This window comes from Pinus tabuliformis, chromosome 5_2 (genome assembly GCF_031772625.1).
Source record: "Pinus tabuliformis cultivar Carrire ecotype Pingquan chromosome 5_2, CPIR1, whole genome shotgun sequence".
Taxonomy (NCBI): domain Eukaryota; kingdom Viridiplantae; phylum Streptophyta; class Pinopsida; order Pinales; family Pinaceae; genus Pinus; species Pinus tabuliformis.
The window spans coordinates 863,121,277-863,140,109 of NC_142306.1; the positions used below are offsets into that span (position 1 = coordinate 863,121,277).

Consider the following 18,833-nt stretch of genomic DNA (forward strand, 5'->3'; position numbering starts at 1 on the left):
AGAAGCGATGTCGGGGACCTCAAAGACACGGATTAAACCCTGTTATAAAAGCAGCCGACGTCAAAGGCCACAGATTATCGGCGAATATCCTCCACAGCTGGGGTTTCAGCTCAATTAGGTATATCAATTGCAAAATTTCAAAAAAATCCAAACCTACGTAACCCAAATAACAACTAAATTAGAGAAGATATCCAAAACATATGAGAAAGATGACAATATCCTCGCTTGAAATTAAAGCAAACAAAATCTCTGCAAGATTTTAAAAATGAAACAAAATCCATTATCAAAAAGCAGAACACGGATCTCCAATAAAAAAGATAAAATTTCACTAAATAATCCTATACATCGCACATCTATAAATACAAGAGTACAACTTCCATCTCGAAAATGAAGATCGAATCGCCGGATCTAAGATTTGAGCAAAATTTTCCTCCAAAACATAAATCAAGCCACATGTCTTTCAAAAACTTTACAGAATCTCTCAAAAATACCTGGACAGCGGCCGATATAAATGGATCCTTTGGCGCTGGTTCGAATCCTCCTCTCGCCAATCTCCAGCAAAGCTATAAACCATTGAGAAAATCCTCTTCTTCAAATATGAATCCATGTTATATTGTCGTAGAGGAAGAACTTTGATTGAACATTTTAAAAGCCATGGACGGAGACGACCGACCTACAGAGCACAAAATCCATCCATCTTACCAATGAAAAATGCTTGGATCCACTACCGCGACAAATTTGCTGGAATTTGATGGATTTTGGAATGCAAAATAAAATTTGATGATTTTTGGAATCCTCTTCTGCATTATTTCATAGTCTGAGATTGACGGTGAGCTCCTACTTGAAGATGCCCTTGAAGCATGGGCAGATTGCATAGGCCCTGTCATCGGCAGGGCTTGTGAGTTTGCAACCCAACTCGGCGGCGTTCCAGAGACAGGTATTTGAAAAAGAAGAAATGGGAAGTGCTTTCCTCGGTGCTGGAAGTCCTTGAATTGCAGAACAACCCCAGGACCTGCAGGCAGGAAAAGAAACAGAGAATTACCAGATTCCATGCATCTCAAATTAAATTTGAATCTTATATAGGACCTTTTCCTTCATTATTCATCTTTGCCATTTCTTTCACGATTGAGATATGACTGAGTGAATGAGAAATTTGCAGTGCTGAAACAGGAAAAATGGGTCAACCATAGAGTGGGTAATCATCATCATTTGGAGTGGGTACCCCACAATTCTGCTATCAGGTGTGTATCTCAATCGCAAATCCCTTCCTCTTCTGCAATGCTATTTTGCTGGAAACGAAACAATCTTGCATACAGATCACAGACTTTTCCAGCTCCTGAACCCTCAGTTAAACCATTGAGAAAATCCTCTTCTTCAAATATGTATCCACATTATATTGTCGTAGAAGAAGAACTTTGATTGAACATTTTAAAAGCCATGGACGGAGACGGCCGACCTACAGAGCACAAAATCCATCCATCTTACCAATGAAAAATGCTTGGATCTACTACCGCGACAAATTTGCTGGAATTTGATGGATTTTGGAATGCAAAATAAAATTTGATGATTTTTGGAATCCTCTTCTGCATTATTTCATAGTCTGAGATTGACGGTGAGCTCCTACTTGAAGATGCCCCTGAAGCATGGGCAAATTGCATAGGCCCTGTCATCGGCAGGGCTTGTGAGTTTGCAACCCAACTCAGCGGTGTTCCAGAGACAGGTATTTGAAAAAGAAGAAATAGGAAACGCTTTCCTCGGTGCTGGAAGTCCTTGAATTGCAAAACAACCCCAGGACCTGCAGGTAGGAAAAGAAACAGAGAATTACCAGATTCCATGCATCTCAAATTAAATTTGAATCTTATATAGGACCTTTTCCTTCATTATTCATCTTTGCCATTTCTTTCACGATTGAGATATGACTGAGTGAATGAGAAATTTGCAGTGCTGAAACAAGAAAAATGGGTCAACCATAGAGTTGGTAATCATCATCATTTGGAGTGGGTACCCCACAATTCTGCTATCAGGTGTGTATCTCAATCGCAAATCCCTTCCTCTTTTGCAATGCTATTTTGTTAGAAACGAAACAATCTTGCATACAGATCACAGACTTTTCCAGCTCCTGAACCCTCAGTTCAAACTTTAACAGCAAGTCCATCTGCAGTGCAAAGCTTATTTGTAGGAGTTCCACCTTGTGATTTAATACAAGAAGTCTACCAACAATAAAGCAGTTGGATTTCTCGGCAGACCACCAGTCCAGGTTCTTGGCGTTTTAGGTGTTCAATATGCTACTTATGATTTCTTGAAAGTGCACTACCTAATTTATCCAAATTGAAGGCGTTGCTATAATTAAGGGTTGATTTCTGCCAAATAAGCAGCTTGTCCTTCTATGTAGACCATGGTGGTAGTTATGTAGGCTGTACATGTTTTCATAAATGAAGAATATACTTCATTTTTGCAGCATAGATGGTTGCAAGTCTATCATAATCGGTAAGTTCACATCATATAGCAACCATGGCACTCACTATAGCAGTGTAGAAATGAGCAACAACACGAGTTCATTTTGACAAATCAACTGATCTTTCATCGAGATATAGGGCATATGTGCGTACAAATGCGGAATAGTCCCAAGCATTTGAGTGTGAATCATCTCTAAAATCAGACAGATTGAGCAGGCGTGCACCACGCCTCATTCCCTGAAGAACTTCCCGCTCAAAACTTGGATCACCGTCCTGAAATAGCCTATGAATGAGCATCAGTGCCTTCATTGCCACTATCCAATTGTGTGTTTTGTTGATCCTCTTGGATAGACTGTGGACACAAGCACTAACATAACCCCTGGAATAAGAGGTGAGGTGCAAAATTTCATACACATATTTTTCATCTATAGGTACTTCATCATGACTTGTTGCCTTTACAATGGCAACATCTAGATCCGGCGCTGTTATGAAACCAGCTCACAAAAAGATAGAAAAGAGAAATCCACGCCTTAGAATTCAGCCTCTTCGAGGGGGCAACCTCTTTTACATTACATAAATGAACAATTCTTGGATGATACAAATGAAAATACCTCCTTTCTATATATAGGAGTCTAAGTGGTCCCAATACAATCAAAGCCTACATAACAATAATATTGTAGGGCACAACAGTAACAATGGTGGGCTTCTATGTGGCATAATAGTAACAATATGGGCACTACATGGGTACATCAATATAATAAGTGGGTTATACTAATAACAATAAGGGGTTACACTAGTAGTATAGGGGCCTAACATGCCCCTCTCCTTCAAAAAGCGTTGTCCTCAACGCTTGAGTAGTTCTTGATGCTTCTATATAAAATTCTTGTCCTCCCATGTGGAATATTTAGCGGGTAAGTTCTTCCACTTGATGAGATACTCTGAAATTGATCGATTTCGTAGCTGTTGGGTTCTTGTTTCTGTGGCTGCTCCAGGTTCCAATATGATTTTTCCTTCCTCTTCAATTTCTGGAAATATTGCTTGAATTGGGATCTTTTGAAACTTTTGAATAAGTGGCCATACTTCTTCGTTCTTCTTCCATTCATCCGTTGCTTTGTTTATCCAATTTGGTTGGATAATATAAATAGCACAAAACAATGCTTCCACATCCTCATCCTTGAAGCGTCTTCCCATTCGGTAAGGTCGCCATTTTTTAAGTGCATGTAGTATTGCCAACATTTCCTTCTCATAAATAGCTTGCTTGAGATGTAGCAGTAAAAATACCCAATCACTCACATAAAAACATTTTTCACTACGATGTTGATCTACCTGTTGTTTCATTTGATTTTGCACCGAAGTGGCGTTATCCTTTAAAAGTTGGAGAACTTGTTGTTGATGCTCGATATGATCTTTCTCTACTTGAACCTTTTTCTTCTTGATATGTCCTTCTATCTTTTGAGGAGTGGTAATTTCTTCCAGTCCTTTACAAGATATGGTCGGATTCATTTCTTGATGCTCGATGTGATCTTTCACTTCTTGAACATTTTTCTTCTTGATGTGTCCTTCTATCTTGATAGTTTGAGGAGTGGTAATTTCATCCATTGAATTACAAGATATGGTTGGATTCATTTCTTCTTTCTCGATGTGATCTTTCACTTCTTGCACCTTTTTCTTCTTGATATGTCCTTCTATCTTAAGAGTTTGAGGAGTGGTAATTCTTGCCAATGCTTTACAAGATATGGTCTGATTCATTTCTTCTTTCTCTGGGGTGGTGTCCTGACGTATATCCTCTTCTTTTGATGTTTCTTGATCCTTTTCTTCCTCCTCTTCATATTCTATGTAAAATAATTTCTTCTCAGCACACCTATGACCTTTAGTGCATTTGCTATCACAATTGTAACAAAGCCCTTTTTCTCTTTTTTCTTCCAATTGTTGTGGTGTAACCCTTGTAGGTTGTGGAAGGCTGGGAGAAACAACACTTCCATCTTTATAGTTGTGAGGGGTATGCTTCCTGGTTTCCACAATTTTGCTTTCCATTATGTCACAAAGCCCTTTTACTCTTTCCAATTGTTGTGGTGTTGCTCTAAAGAAGGTGTTGATCTTTATATCCTCATAATGTGCTATCATTTCCTCCGTGAAAATTGACCACGTAACAAGTTTTTTACGAGAACAAAGCCCTTTGTACCATAAAAATTGATCTGGTTCTAAATATGAAGATGCAATACATACCTTTTGTAACAGTTGCACACCATGTATATCAAAATATTGCTCCATCTGAAGTATCCAATTTACCGGATCCTTGCCATCAAACTTCCTCATCTTGTTTTTTATTGATTTTAGGAGCTCTACCTTGAAACAACTGTAACTCTGTACTTTCAGATTTTTAAGTTCTGATCTTGTGACCTGTAGTAGCCCTCTGTGTCCTCTTTCTAATGCCACAAGTCTGATCCAAATTGGATTCTCCAAGAAAAAGTTATGCACAATCTCCCGCAGTGACCTGATTATAGACTAGTTCAGTAGAGCGAACTTGTATGAAGTGCCACGTGTCACTGTTTCAACCTTTGACTCTGAAAAATATATAAAAGGAAACTACAATCCGTCCTCTTTCTGTAACTTCTTACGAAATTTCAATCCGATGCTCAGAAAGAAAGTTATGACGATTTTCCCCAGGTCACCTGTTTTGAGTGTAATTCAGGAGTCTGCAAAAAGACCAACTTCCGCAGATCATATCTCCGAAAATATCGGGCGAAAAGATCTGAAATTCAGACCCAGGGTTCAGCGCCAATTCTTCTCAAATGGGTTTTTTTTGCGACTTCTGAAACGTCAGAGAAAAAAAGTTATAGCGAAAATTCCACGATGACCTGTTTGGAGCAGCGAAACCCTAGAATCCAAAGCTCTGATACCAAATGTTATGAAACCAGCTCACAAAAAGATAGAAAAGAGAAATCCACGCCTTAGAATTCAGCCTCTTCGAGGGGGCAACCTCCTTTACATTACATAAATGAACAATTCTTGGATGATACAAATGAAAATACCTTCTTTCTATATATAGGAGTCTAAGTGGTCCCAATACAATCAAAGCCTACATAACAATAATATTGTAGGGCACAACAGTAACAATGGTGGGCTTCTATGTGGCATAATAGTAACAATATGGGCACTACATGGGTACATCAATATAATAAGTGGGTTATACTAATAACAATAAGGGGTTACACTAGTAGTATAGGGGTCTAACAGGTGCATTGTTGCTTGCAACCTTTGCTATACTAATACTCGTCTGGTCCTTCACAGCACCGAGAGCTTTCCTTAGCTTACTTGGAGCCATTCGCAAATCTCAAAAAGCACAATTAACCTTAACAAAGGTTTGATCTCAAAAAAGGCAATTCAAGCTCTGAAAAAACCAAATTTCTACCAACGGGACCTAATCTCCCTACTGCACTTTTCACGGTCTAAATTCCCCAAATAATGACAAAATGTATGGCTAACGGCAAACTTGCCGATTTCACCGCCCTGGAACACCACCAGCCAAATCTCTCCACGAGAAGCGATGTCGGGGACCTCAAAGACGTGGATTAAACCCTGTTATAAAAGTAGCCGACGTCAAAGGCCACAAATTACCGGCGAATATCCTCCACAGCTCGGGTTTCAGCTCAATTAGGTATATCAATTGCAAAATTTCAAAAAAATCCAAACCTACGTAACCCAAATAACAACTAAATTAGAGAAGATATCCAAAACATATGAGAAAGATGACAATATCCTCGCTTGAAATTAAAGCAAACAAAATCTCTGCAAGATTTTAAAAATGCAACAAAATCCATTATCAAAAAGCAGAGCACGGATCTCCAATAAAAAAGATAAAATTTCACTAAATAATCCTATACATCGCACATCTATAAATACAAGAGTACAGCTTCCATCTTGAAATGAAGATCGAATCGCCGGATCTAAGATTTGAGCAAAATTTTCCTCCAAAACATAAATCAGGCCACCTGACTTTCAAAAACTTTACAGAATCTCTCAAAAATACCTGGACAACGGCCGATATAAATGGATCCTTTGACGCCGGTTCGAATCCTCCTCTCGCCAATCTCCAGCAAAGCTATAAACCATTGAGGAAATCCTCTTCTTCAAATATGAATCCACATTATATTGTCGTAGAGGAAGAACTTTGATTGAACATTTTAAAAGCCATGGACAGAGACGGCCGACCTACAGAGCACAAAATCCATCCATCTTACCAATGAAAAATACTTGGATCCACTACCGCGACAAATTTGCTGGAAATTGATGGATTTTGGAATGCAAAATAAAATTTGATGATTTTTGGAATCCTCTTCTGCATTATTTCATAGTCTGAGATTGACGGTGAGCTCCTACTTGAAGATGCCCCTGAAGCATGGGCAGATTGCATAGGCCCTGTCATTGGCAGGGCTTGTGAGTTTGCAACCCAACTCGGCGGTGTTCCAGAGACAGGTATTTGAAAAAGAAGAAATGGGAAGTGCTTTCCTCGGTGCTGGAAGTCCTTGAATTGCAGAACAACCCCAGGACCTGCAGGCAGGAAAAGAAACAGAGAATTACCAGATTAAAGAAAACAAGAAAACAAAAGAATGTTCAGATACCTAATGTGTAAATCGCTACAAGACGGCTAACCCATCAACAAAAATTAAGCTTACTTGCACCCTGTGAAACTGGATTCTGGATGGTATTCGGTAGCAGTAGTTGGCAGTAGCAGTGGATAGGCAAGACACATAGACCGGTTCACTGCAACGTCGTGGCCAAGAGGCAATAACTGCCACCCAAGAGGCAACCCTAGCTGAGTTAGGGTTTTGCAGAGCGTTTTCACAGAGCATGGCATCGAACACCCTAGATGAGTTAGGGTTTTGCAGAGCTTTTTCACAGAGCTTGGCATCGAACAACTGAGTTATTTCTGTTAATGAAAAGGCTTAGGGTTAGATGCACCCAGCGGAGCCACCGAACCGAGAATCGAGTTGTTACAGGTAATGAACAGTCTCAGGGTTAGATGCACCTAGTGGAGCCACTGAACCGATTTAATTGCCTTGATAGCATCTAACGGTGGAAAAACATTTAATCGTCTAACAACGCATCTAATGGTCAAGATTATGACAGAAAGGCAATTGGGGAGGTTGATTTCAGAGGGGAACGCCTTACGGCGTAAAAATAAATAAATAATAACCACCATACAATAAATCAATAATAGTTCACTACATTTGTCATAATTCCCGGTAAAATATCACATTATTCTTATAAAATAAAATAAACATGTAAATTAATAATTAAATACTTTTAAACAAATATCGATCGCATTTAATTTATTGATAATCATTATCATTAAATACGGCTTCCTCATTGCATTTATAATTTCCATCTACCATAAATCTGGCCATGAACTTTTGATTCGTTGATAACTTTAATTTGGAATGAAAATTGGACTGTTAGCATTAATACTCGCCATGAATTTTTTAGGAAAATCCTATTTCCACCACTATAGGATCATTAATGCGCTCTTACATGCGCGGGAGATAGACTTTTATAACACGCGCAGGGATAATGCGCCGTTTTTATTTTTATTATCTAGTTATAAACGTCTATCTCCCACGCATGTAAGAACGCATTAATGATCCTATAGTGGTGGAAATAGGATTTTCCAATTTTTTATTCGTTGATAACGTTAATTTGTAATGAAAATTGGACTGTTAGCACTAATATTGTGTGGTGGGAGGACCGAAACCCGAGTGGGACTATTCACATTAACATTGGTTTGCGAATAAGGGTTTAATTGTTATCATTGACATTAAACACCAATGTATATTTTCAATGGGTAGGTTTAGTTACCAGGTAGTTTTCCCATCCATGGAATTTGAAATGGGGATAAGTTCAAGTACGGTATATAAATTGCATTTCAAAATTTATAAAAGTTATGGTTGGGGCTCATCCTGAATAGTTTTGAGGCCTTTCCTCTTTCATTTATATATATATAATTGATTGACAAACGGACAAACACTTTTGAGACATGAGGCGTTGTTTTGATCCCTAACAGAAACAACAGAACGAACAATATGCCAGCATCTTTATTTTTCCCGAAAAAGGTGAACATCATGGGTTTGTCGGAGCCATGACGGTACAAAGAACAAACTACAAAGTTCTGTGGAGCCATGACTGTACAAAGAACAAACTATAAATCTTGCAACAGCGGTTTTTTAATAAAAAGAATACTTCGGATTGCTTTATTGAAATACTCAGTGTGAAGGAGAGGATTTCTCATTCCACACGTATGAAAACTATGCCCATTTGCCAGAACCATACGCCAATTTCCTGTCTCCTTATCCGTTTCTAGAACTGTGAAACGCACATTTGCATAATATTAGCGAAAAATTTCAATGTCACAGACGAAATGAGATTTCTATTTCATATTAGGCAATTATCTATTTATTTAAATGAGCAGTGGGTTTCGAAGTGATAAGGACATATTTTAATTGGTAGAACTTGCCTGTTTAGCAGGCATGGGATTTGTTTTTGTCACAACTCTTTTATCCAGGATTGGAGTGTTTACAGCATGATGGTGATGACGATGTCCTGCACACAATGTATTAAATAAATGCATTAGAAATGAAGAAACCCATATTGCAAATCATTTGATTAAGATATTGATAATACCTCAAACCAAATCCCTACCCTTTGTGAGCGGTGTTTGCAACAGAAAGAAGCACGATCCAATGACAAAGTAACAGAGCAGCAGCACTAAACGCTTCATGTAGTTTGAAGTTCCATCCTGTACAAAAATCAATTACATGATACAAATAAAAGCAGAGTGGACATGTATTTAAATGCTATAACAAAAAATAAACATACAGCTATCTTAACCTTTGGATTCTTTTCAAATCAGGGGGTTATGATGAATCTAATGAGTCTAGATTTGTCTATTATCACCTACGACAAATGATGAATGAAATAAGTTTCTGGATATCATAACATTGCAATAGGGGGTCAGAGTCCAAAGTTCAAACCTGTAAGATACATGCTGTTATTAGTACAGTGGCAAATAGAGCAACAGTCTCCAGGATATGAAAATCCAAGTCCATGGGTTTTCCCATAATCCATGCATCTCAAATTAAATTTGAATCTTATATAGGACCTTTTCCTTCATTATTCATCTTTGCCATTTCTTTCACGATTGAGATATGACTGACTGAATGAGAAATTTGCAGTGCTGAAACAAGAAAAATGGGTCAACCATAGAGTGGGTAATCATCATCATTTGGAGTGGGTACCCCACAATTCTGCTATCAGGTGTGTATCTCAATCGCAAATCCCTTCCTCTTCTGCAATGCTATTTTGCTGGAAACGAAACAATCTTGCATACAGATCACAGACTTTTCCAGCTCCTGAACCCTCAGTTCAAACTTTAACAGCAAGTCCATCTGCAGTGCAAAGCTTATTTGTAGGAGTTCCACCTTGTGATTTAATACAAGAAGTCTACCAACAATAAAGCAGTTGGATTACTCGGCAGACCACCAGTCCAGGTTCTTGGCGTTTTAGGTGTTCAATATGCTACTTATGATTTCTTGAAAGTGCACTACCTAATTTATCCAGATTGAAGGCGTTGCTATAATTAAGGGTTGATTTCTTCCAAATAAGCAGCTTGTCCTTCTATGTAGACCATGGTGGTAGTTATCTAGGCTGTACATGTTTTCAGAAATGAAGAATATACTTCATTTTTGCAGCATAGATGGTTGCAAGTCTATCATAATCGGCAAGTTCACATCATATAGCAACCATGGCACTCACTACAGCGGTGTAGAAATGAGCAACAACACGAGTTCATTTTGACAAATCAACTGATCTTTCATCGAGATACAGGGCATATGTGCGTACAAATGCGGAATAGTCCCAAGCATTTGAGTGTGAATCATCTCTAAAATCAGACAGATTGAGCAGGCGTGCACCACGCCTCATTCCCTGAAGAACTTCCCGCTCAAAACTTGGATCACCGTCCTGAAATAGCCTATGAATGAGCATCAGCGCCTTCATTGCCACTATCCAATTGTGTGTTTTGCTGATCCTCTTGGACAGACTGTGGACACAAGCACTAACATAACCCCTGGAATAAGAGGTGAGGTGCAAAATTTCATACACATTTTTCATCTATAGGTACTTCATCATGACTTGTTGCCTTTACAATGGCAACATCCAGATCCGGCGCATTGTTGCTTGCAACCTTTGCTATACTAATACTCGTCTGGTCCTTCACAGCACCGAGAGCTTTCCTTACCTTACTTGGAGCCATTTGCAAATCTCAAAAAACACAATTAACCTTAACAAAGGTTTGATCTCAAAAAAGGCAATTCAAGCTCTGAAAAAACCAAATTTCTACCAACGGGACCTAATCTCCCTACTGCACTTTTCACGGTCTAAATTCCCCAAATAATGACAAAATGTATGGCTAACGGCAAACTTGCCGATTTCACCGCCCTGGAACACCACCAGCCAAATCTCTCCACGAGAAGCGATGCCGGGGACCTCAAAGACACGGATAAAACCCTGTTATAAAAGCAGCCGACGTCAAAGGCCACAAATTACCCGCGAATATCCTCCACAGCTGGGGTTTCAGCTCAATTAGGTATATCAATTGCAAAATTTCAAAAAAATCCAAACCTACTTAACCCAAATAACAGCTAAACAGCTAAATCAGAGAAGATATCCAAAACATATGAGAAAGATGACAATATCCTCGCTTGAAATTAAAGCAAACAAAATCTCTGCAAGATTTTAAAAATGCAACAAAATCCATTATCAAAAAGCAGAACACGGATCTCCAATAAAAAAGATAAAATTTTCCTATACATCGCACATCTATAAATACAAGAGTACAGCTTCCATGTCGAAAATGAAGATCGAATGGCCGGATCTAAGATTTGAGCTAAATTTTCCTCCAAAACATAAATCAGGCCACCTGACTTTCAAAAACTTTACAGAATCTCTCAAAAATACCTGGACAGCGGCCGATATAAATGGATCCTTTGACGCCGGTTCGAATCCTCCTCTCGCCAATCTCCAGCAAAGCTATAAACCATTGAGAAAATCCTCTTCTTCAAATATGAATCCACATTATATTGTCGTAGAGGAAGAACTTTGATTGAACATTTTAAAAGCCATGGACGGAGACGGCCGACCTACAGAGCACAAAATCCATCCATCTTACCAATGAAAAATGCTTGGATCCACTACCGCGACAAATTTGCTGGAAACCCAGTGGAGCCACTGAATCGATTTAATTGCATGATAGCATCTAACGGTGGAAAAACATTTAATCGTCTAACAACGCATCTAATGGTCAAGATTATGACAGAAAGGCAATTGGGGAGGTTGATTTCAGAGGGGAACGCCTTACGGCGTAAATATAAGATATAGGTAAGTTCTTGTTGAGTCTATGGAGAGCTAAGGTGATTAGTGGATAACTGTAATAGGCTAGGACAGAGATAAGTGCTGGTTAGTGCTGAATTTCTGTGAATTATCTGTAATCGCTTGATTTGGAGGCACAAAGCTTGTTGGTAAATGTAGTAACCAACATTTTTTCCCTGGGACGACTACTCTGCTCAATACTCTTTTGACTCCTTTCTGCCGAGTATTAACTGGTCAATAGTTCCATACTCCAGGGTATGGCAAGTATCTGGAGTCAATAGGAACCATACTCATCAGTAATTTTTCTGCAGTAAAATGATTGTTTTTCTGTTTTTTTTTGTATTGCTGAGCATGCCATGTATACCCACTATGTAGTATGTCAGATGTCCAGTCACAAGCCAAGTCGAAGTACACTATGTATTATTGAATACTCAGATACCAATTATTTCTACTGCTGTGCTGATAACTTGGGCAACTGTTTTCTCTTAGAAACTTGGGACAATTTTAACTATTTATGTAATAACAAAATAAAATAATTTCAAAATAAAGTATAAATGATACCTGAAGCTGAACATCCACGTTTTTATGCTTTCTATAACTAATACATCATTCTACATGCTTTTCTTGACATATATGCATCAAAATATATAAAATTATATATGAGATAAAATTTTATATATGAGATAAAATTTACATATATGCATCGAAATATATAAAATTATATATGATATAAAATTTGCTCCTGATCTGGAAGCTTCTGAAAATTGTTGCTCCCTGTTCCCGCTTCCTCTTCCAAGCAGCCTTGGTGTGCATTTATTTCCAGATGCTACAATTCAAATGTCACTTTTTTTCTTTAAGATGAAAATTTTTCAGATTCTGCCTGTCTATAGTTTTGGTTGATCAGGATCTCCAAAATTGCATTTGTTATATCCTGATTTCTCTTTCAGGGAAAGCAGTGGTGTTCTTTAATATGTGTCACAATGTAAAGTTTTCTTTTCAGGCAGGGGTCGTGAATTCCATACAAAAAATTGACAATTCTAGATTTGACAATGTCATTGACACCTGAGGCATTGTGTTAAACATTCATTAATAATGGTCCAGCTTCATTTTCTGTTGCATTTAGAGAACTAATGGACCTCTGGATCAGTGAGTCATGTATGAGCAGTAAAAGTGTAAAATTATTGTGGACATGTTGGTAGCATAGAAGTGAAAGCAATTGGATAATATTCCCTTTGGAGTTTTTGGATAAGTAACTGATTTTTTGAAACATGCAGGACATTATTCGCCTACCTAGATTGTTCCGGTTTCTTCAGCGACCTTTGGCCCAATTCATATCTGTATTCAGAGCTCCCAAAAGTAGGGAAGGATATGCTGCTATTGGAGGTGGCTCGCCTCTGCGAAAAATTACTTATGAGCAGGTTTTGTTATTGTTCTTTATTTTCAAACATCTGTAAGATTAAGGAGTGAAATTTCTTTCTAAATTATAAGAATTGTGGATGCATTGCAAGCAACAATTCTCATACAGGTGCATGGTTCAGAAATAGTAACTAACCATTAGCTTTTAGGTTTGGTCCCATATGCAGAGTAAAATTGGGGAACTCAAAAAATGTTCGTTTGTGAAGTTGAAACACCTTCCGATGATATTTTCCCAAGTGTAGTAGAATATAACCACTTTAGAATGACATTTAAGGCTAGCTTGTAAATAACAATGATGTGAAAGCCACAAAATATGATTACGTTTGTCAAGAGTCCAAATTATAGGAATCAGTGTTAAAATTTGATTTGTAGATCAATTGATCAATGTAGATAGTGTATGTACTAACGCACTTCTAGAAAGGTGATGTTTGCCAAATTTTATAACTAATGAAATTTACTGATATAGGAATCAGTGTTAAAATTTGATTTGTAGATCAATTGATCAATGTAGATAGTGTATGTACTAACGCACTTCTAGAAAGGTGATGTTTGCCAAATTTTATAACTAATGAAATTTACTGATATACAAAAGTTAGTTTATCCACCTGTGTTTATTATCTGCAATCTTTTATTTGTTTTTTTATTTCTTGGTATTGGGATAAAATACCGAGTTTGTGACATTCTATGTAGGCTGATGCATTAAGGGTGGCACTGGAAATGAAAAATGTCCTGGCAAAAGTCTATGTTGGAATGCGTTACTGGCATCCATTCACAGAGGAAGCAATTGAGCAGGTATTTACTATTCCACCAACAAAGTGTACTTCCGGAAACTCATGCAACATGTTTTTAGTATGGATGTTGAATACCTGCTTTTGCTTTAATTATTGATTAGTGACGTTTATGGTTATGTGTCTGTCCATGTTGAAAGTGTATGCCTACCTATTTTTCTTTTTGGAATGACACTTGGAAAATATACATATATATAAGTTATTGGTCTATTTTATCTTCGAGAATATGTCGAGAAATCTAGAAGTTTAAAATTTTTGAGAGGTTCACACGCTGGCAAGAATGTTTGATTGCCATCAAACTTTCCCAGAGAGAAGATATTAATGATATTTCTCAAGTATCTCCTACTTAGATGCTTCACGTATCTTCCTCTTTTTATGATATTTTGAAGGCTTTTTAAATATAAAATATTGCCTATTTTTATGATTGATCAAAGGCTTATTAAATATAAAATATTTGTTTTCTTTTCTTATAGTTGTCCTTTCTGAATATTATGTGACTGATTGTGTAATGTACATCCTTTTTTTCACCATTTAACCATATACAATAGTGTCAAGCATCTAGCTAAGGATGTAAATAGCACTGTAAATATAAAATATTGGCTATTTTTGTGATTGATCGAAGGCTTATTAAATATAAAATATTGTTTTCTTTTCTGATAGTTGTCCTTTCTGAATATTACGTGATTGCTTGTGTAACGTACATCCTTTTTTTCACCATTTAACCATATACAATAGTGTCAAGCATCTAGCTTCTTCACAAGGAACTTGTGAAGGATGTAAATAGCACTGTCAGACCAGAAATCAAATTTATGGATTTCATAAAAGTAGCAAGATGGGAAGAAAACGCTTCATGCTCTCACACTGCTAAAAGAAGCGCAAAGAAGATTCAATACAGTGAGGCTAAATACACAATTATATCACAAATACCAAGTTTACGAAGAAAAAAACTATTTCCTTTATTGAAAGAAACGAGTCCAGAGCTGGTTTCAGACTCTATAGATTCTAGAAGCATTCACCGCCTTCCATTTTTCAGAGATGCATAAATATTTCAACGGAAAAGTGGGTCCTCCACCAAACTTCCTTTCCTTCAATTTTCTTGAACTGCTTCCAGTCAACAACAGGAATTGCAGCTGTGGACTTGTGAAAGCAAATCTTGGCTAATAAGCCATGGCAGGGGGATCTAGCCAAATTCACCTAGGGATCGCACCTGGCCCCATCTACATGCGGCAGTTCCTTCTGGAGGCAAATTGGGCATGAGCGGAAATCATGTCTCAAGCTGGAATTGGTGGGATGTGTTAACCCTTCTTCTAGCAGGGGTATCCAAAGTAAAAGTTTTGGTCAGCAGAGCAGTTTGTGGCATGGCATAGCCTTCCTTTATGATCTGGTTGCATTTTGATTTTTGGTCAATTTCATGTTTCCCAAGGCAGTTCACATTGTGCAAGGCACTTCATGTATTCCAAGGCATTGGTCACACTCTCCGAGGCATTATGGAGCATTGGAGCTATTTATAGACATGTGGATGCATTGTACATGTGCCATGTGGAAATTGCTTGAACACTGTCTTTGTTGATCATTTTAGGAGCTGATTGTGTGTAATGAACAAAGTTTGCATATGCAGTAAACTTCAGAACACTTGGTACACGAAGACGTCCATTGAGGATAAGAATATATATTGAATAATGTATATAAGAATTGATATGAGATATGATGATTACAAATGAGGGTCTGCTTATATACCTAGGCAGGTGCCCCTTCATGAATGGTCATGTCCTTAGAGACATGCTTCTTCATAACTTATTATTACATAATTAATTATTATTATGATTGTTATTATTTATTTTATTTTTATATAAATTATATTCATGACATTGCCTTCCCCTTTAGAGAAGCTTTGTCCTCAAAACTTATTGATGAGAAAGCGTATCATCTGTTTCTTTGTCTTGTAATCCGTTTGCATCCTTTTGAATTCTTGGAGTTGTCATCTTCATTAATACAAGATGATAGGATCCTCTGAGTGATAAACAAAATTGTCAAATTGAGAAAGGATCCGACCATCCCAAATCAATCTTCTGCGTAACTTGGCAATTATTTGATATTTGGCATAAATTGTTATCGTAAGACTGGATGGTGCAAACATCAATATTCTTCGGAACATAAGTTTGTTGTTTCTGTTCTGAGTGATATCGATTTGCAGACTGACTGGGATGTCTGCTTTTATGATTCGAGTGTCGATAAGGAGTTCTTGTGATCTGATTTGCTTGTATCATGTTTATGTTGATTTCTTGATTTACTTGAAATATTTGATTTCCTTCAGTTACATAAGTTTTTTTCCATGGAAAAAGGCGTAATTTTCATTAATAAATAAGAAAATTACATGCTGTATAATGCTGCATGTATGAGATGCAACCACTGAGGAGCAGTTCAAGTAATATAGTTAAACTTTTACAAAAATACATCCATGATGTTACTGATAATAAACTTCAAAGAAGTCCAGATAATCCATCAAAAAACAAGATAAAACTGAGTTCAGTCCCATAAAGTAAAAACAACAGGTCATAACAGTAAAATTATATACATAGAGCCAAAGATCCAAAAATGGAATGATCAAAGGGATCATTCAGTGATGAGCCCGTTCATCTCCATGAACGGTCGGTGGTAAAAACAGTAGAAAGTGCCCTCCATGAATTCCTGAATCTGCCATTGTCCTTTGTTTAGTTGCACGACCACTTTGGAAAGATGATCAACGATCTCATTCCTTTCCCTGTATATGTGTGAGCATGCAAAAGAATCAAATTGAGACTTTAGAGTAATGATATCAGCCAGAGTGTCTCTGAGTGTGTGCAAGTGACAGTGATATACATCGTTTATCCAGTTTATAGTGAGCTGTGAGTCCCCAAAAATCTGAATCTTTTGGCAATTTAGTTCTCTTGCAAATAGAAGGAGGTGTTTAAGACTGTTGAGTTCAGCATAGTTGTTGGTACCCCTGCCCAGGCCAACTTGTATTCTGTAGGACACTAGGTTATTGATATGCAGAATCAATCAGTTTCGGGACGATGACCCGGGGGGGCTTGCTGTTAGGATCATCTGGGATCAAGTTAAAAATAGCCAGCAACATTGAACAGGAGGTGTCCCAATTTATCGTGGCATCCATAAAAATAGTTTTGTTCCTGTTAATCCATATACCCCAAGAAATGATCAACAACAAATTCCTGTCTTTATGAGATTGAGCTTCTGTCCACCATCTGAGCCAAGCCTTGCCTACATTAGTCTAGACCAGGCAGTCTGCAAATTCAGGGAAGTAGTGATCCTTGACCAGAAGAAAGTCGTCACAGGGCAGGTGAGAAATAAATGGTTTGTATCTTCCTCGTGTTGTTTGCATAAGCAACATCTGGAGGGACTGTGGAATGCCCTGTGCATTAGATTAAGTTCAGTAGGGGCCTTCTCCATAAGAATACACCACATAAATAATTTGGATTTTGGCGGGGCTTTTAATTTCCATAGGTGGCGCCACCACCAACATATATTGCCATTTTCCCTGGCAGCCATGGAGGTCGCATAACTGGCTTTTGGGGAGTATCTGCCATGGGGGTTGGGGGCCCAAATAAGGACATCTTGTTGATCATTGATCCTCACATTGGCCTCCTCAAGTGCCCCAATAAAGCGTTGCCAGTCCTCGCTCCATCGAGCTGGGATGTTGAGCGCCCTGTGGTCCAACCAACGCTGTTGCTGCCATCGGTCTTGATCTGCGTTTGTAATCTGCGCAATATGGGTAATGCCTGTTCCATGGAGATGATTACAGAGTTGTCGTGGAAGAATATGAGCATTCCCACAACCGCTCCAAGCATCCAAGCCAATTCTCACTTGATCCCCTTTCCTAATTTTCCATGCCAATCCTCTCTTAATGAGGGGGAGGGACTGAGTAATTGCTTTCCATATGATAGAGGCACCAGTTGACAAATTGGTGGGGTTGCGGATCCATTCCATGACAGTAAGTGGATGGATGTATTTATAGTAAATAACCTCCTGCCATAGGCTTCTAGAATTTATGAGGTGCCAACCCATTTTTGCAGCAAGTGCCTCTGCAAATAGCTGAAGGTTTTTTATACCCCATCCCCCCAATTTTTTAGGTTTTCCAATTCGGTCCCAACGAACCCAAGCAAATGTTCGCCCTGTGTTCTGGCCTCTCCAGAGGAAACGACAACAGATTTGTTGAATCCTTTTTAGAATTCCTTTGGGGATCCAGGCCAACGACATCCAATAAACTGGGATTGCTTCCAATACCGATTTGAGCAGGGTGAGCCGACCTGCTCTAGAAAGCCAACGTTGCTGCCAGATGTTGATTCTGCTTTCAATTTTTGCAATGAGCCAGGCCCAGTCAGCTATACGATAACCATTTGGTTTCAATCTGAAACCCAAATATTTTAGTCCAGCATCCAGATCTTGCCTCACATAGGCAAATTGTTGGCTAGCGAATCTTGATTCATGCAGCTGGCAGGTCACAATGATAATTGTGGACTTATCAAAATTAGGCTCCATTCCTGTAGCTTTGCAAAAGAGAGATAGAATGGTCTTGAAAGCATATGAGTCACGAAAGGATCCATTTAAAAAAATCAGAACATCATCTACAAATAAAAGATGGGTTAGTGTTGACATATCAGAGATCCGGACACCCCCCAACACACCTTCCGCCCTTCCTTTTTTAATCAGCCTGCTAAACCCTTCCATAATGAGAAGGAAGAGCAGCGGAGAA

General features: G+C 38.3%; 2 protein-coding genes and 1 long non-coding RNA gene across 3 annotated transcripts in view; 1 reads left to right on the forward strand and 2 right to left on the reverse strand.

The window, feature by feature from the left end:
* The window catches only part of LOC149162048 (ferrochelatase-2, chloroplastic-like), a 145,646-nt gene extending 131,463 nt beyond the window's left edge, over nucleotides 1-14,183 (forward strand). The window contains exons 4-5 of the mRNA XM_089435082.1: nucleotides 13,154-13,297; nucleotides 13,986-14,183. Of these exons, the coding sequence (XP_089291208.1) occupies nucleotides 13,154-13,297; nucleotides 13,986-14,183 (342 nt within the window). The remainder of the gene's footprint in view (nucleotides 1-13,153; nucleotides 13,298-13,985) is intronic.
* On the reverse strand, nucleotides 8,526-10,225 carry LOC149162050 (vacuolar cation/proton exchanger 1a-like). The gene is made up of 4 exons (XM_089437121.1): nucleotides 9,485-10,225; nucleotides 9,153-9,249; nucleotides 8,968-9,053; nucleotides 8,526-8,816 (listed from the first exon to the last, which is right to left on the reverse strand). Exons 1-4 carry the CDS (start codon nucleotides 9,569-9,571, stop codon nucleotides 8,811-8,813), a joined length of 276 nt encoding a protein of 91 aa, XP_089293247.1. The 5' UTR covers nucleotides 9,572-10,225; the 3' UTR covers nucleotides 8,526-8,810.
* LOC149162051 (uncharacterized) lies at nucleotides 10,832-11,873 on the reverse strand. The gene is made up of 2 exons (XR_016261901.1): nucleotides 11,469-11,873; nucleotides 10,832-11,132 (listed from the first exon to the last, which is right to left on the reverse strand). It is a non-coding gene; the product is annotated as an uncharacterized LOC149162051 (long non-coding RNA).
* Nucleotides 14,184-18,833: the final 4,650 nt, after the last annotated feature.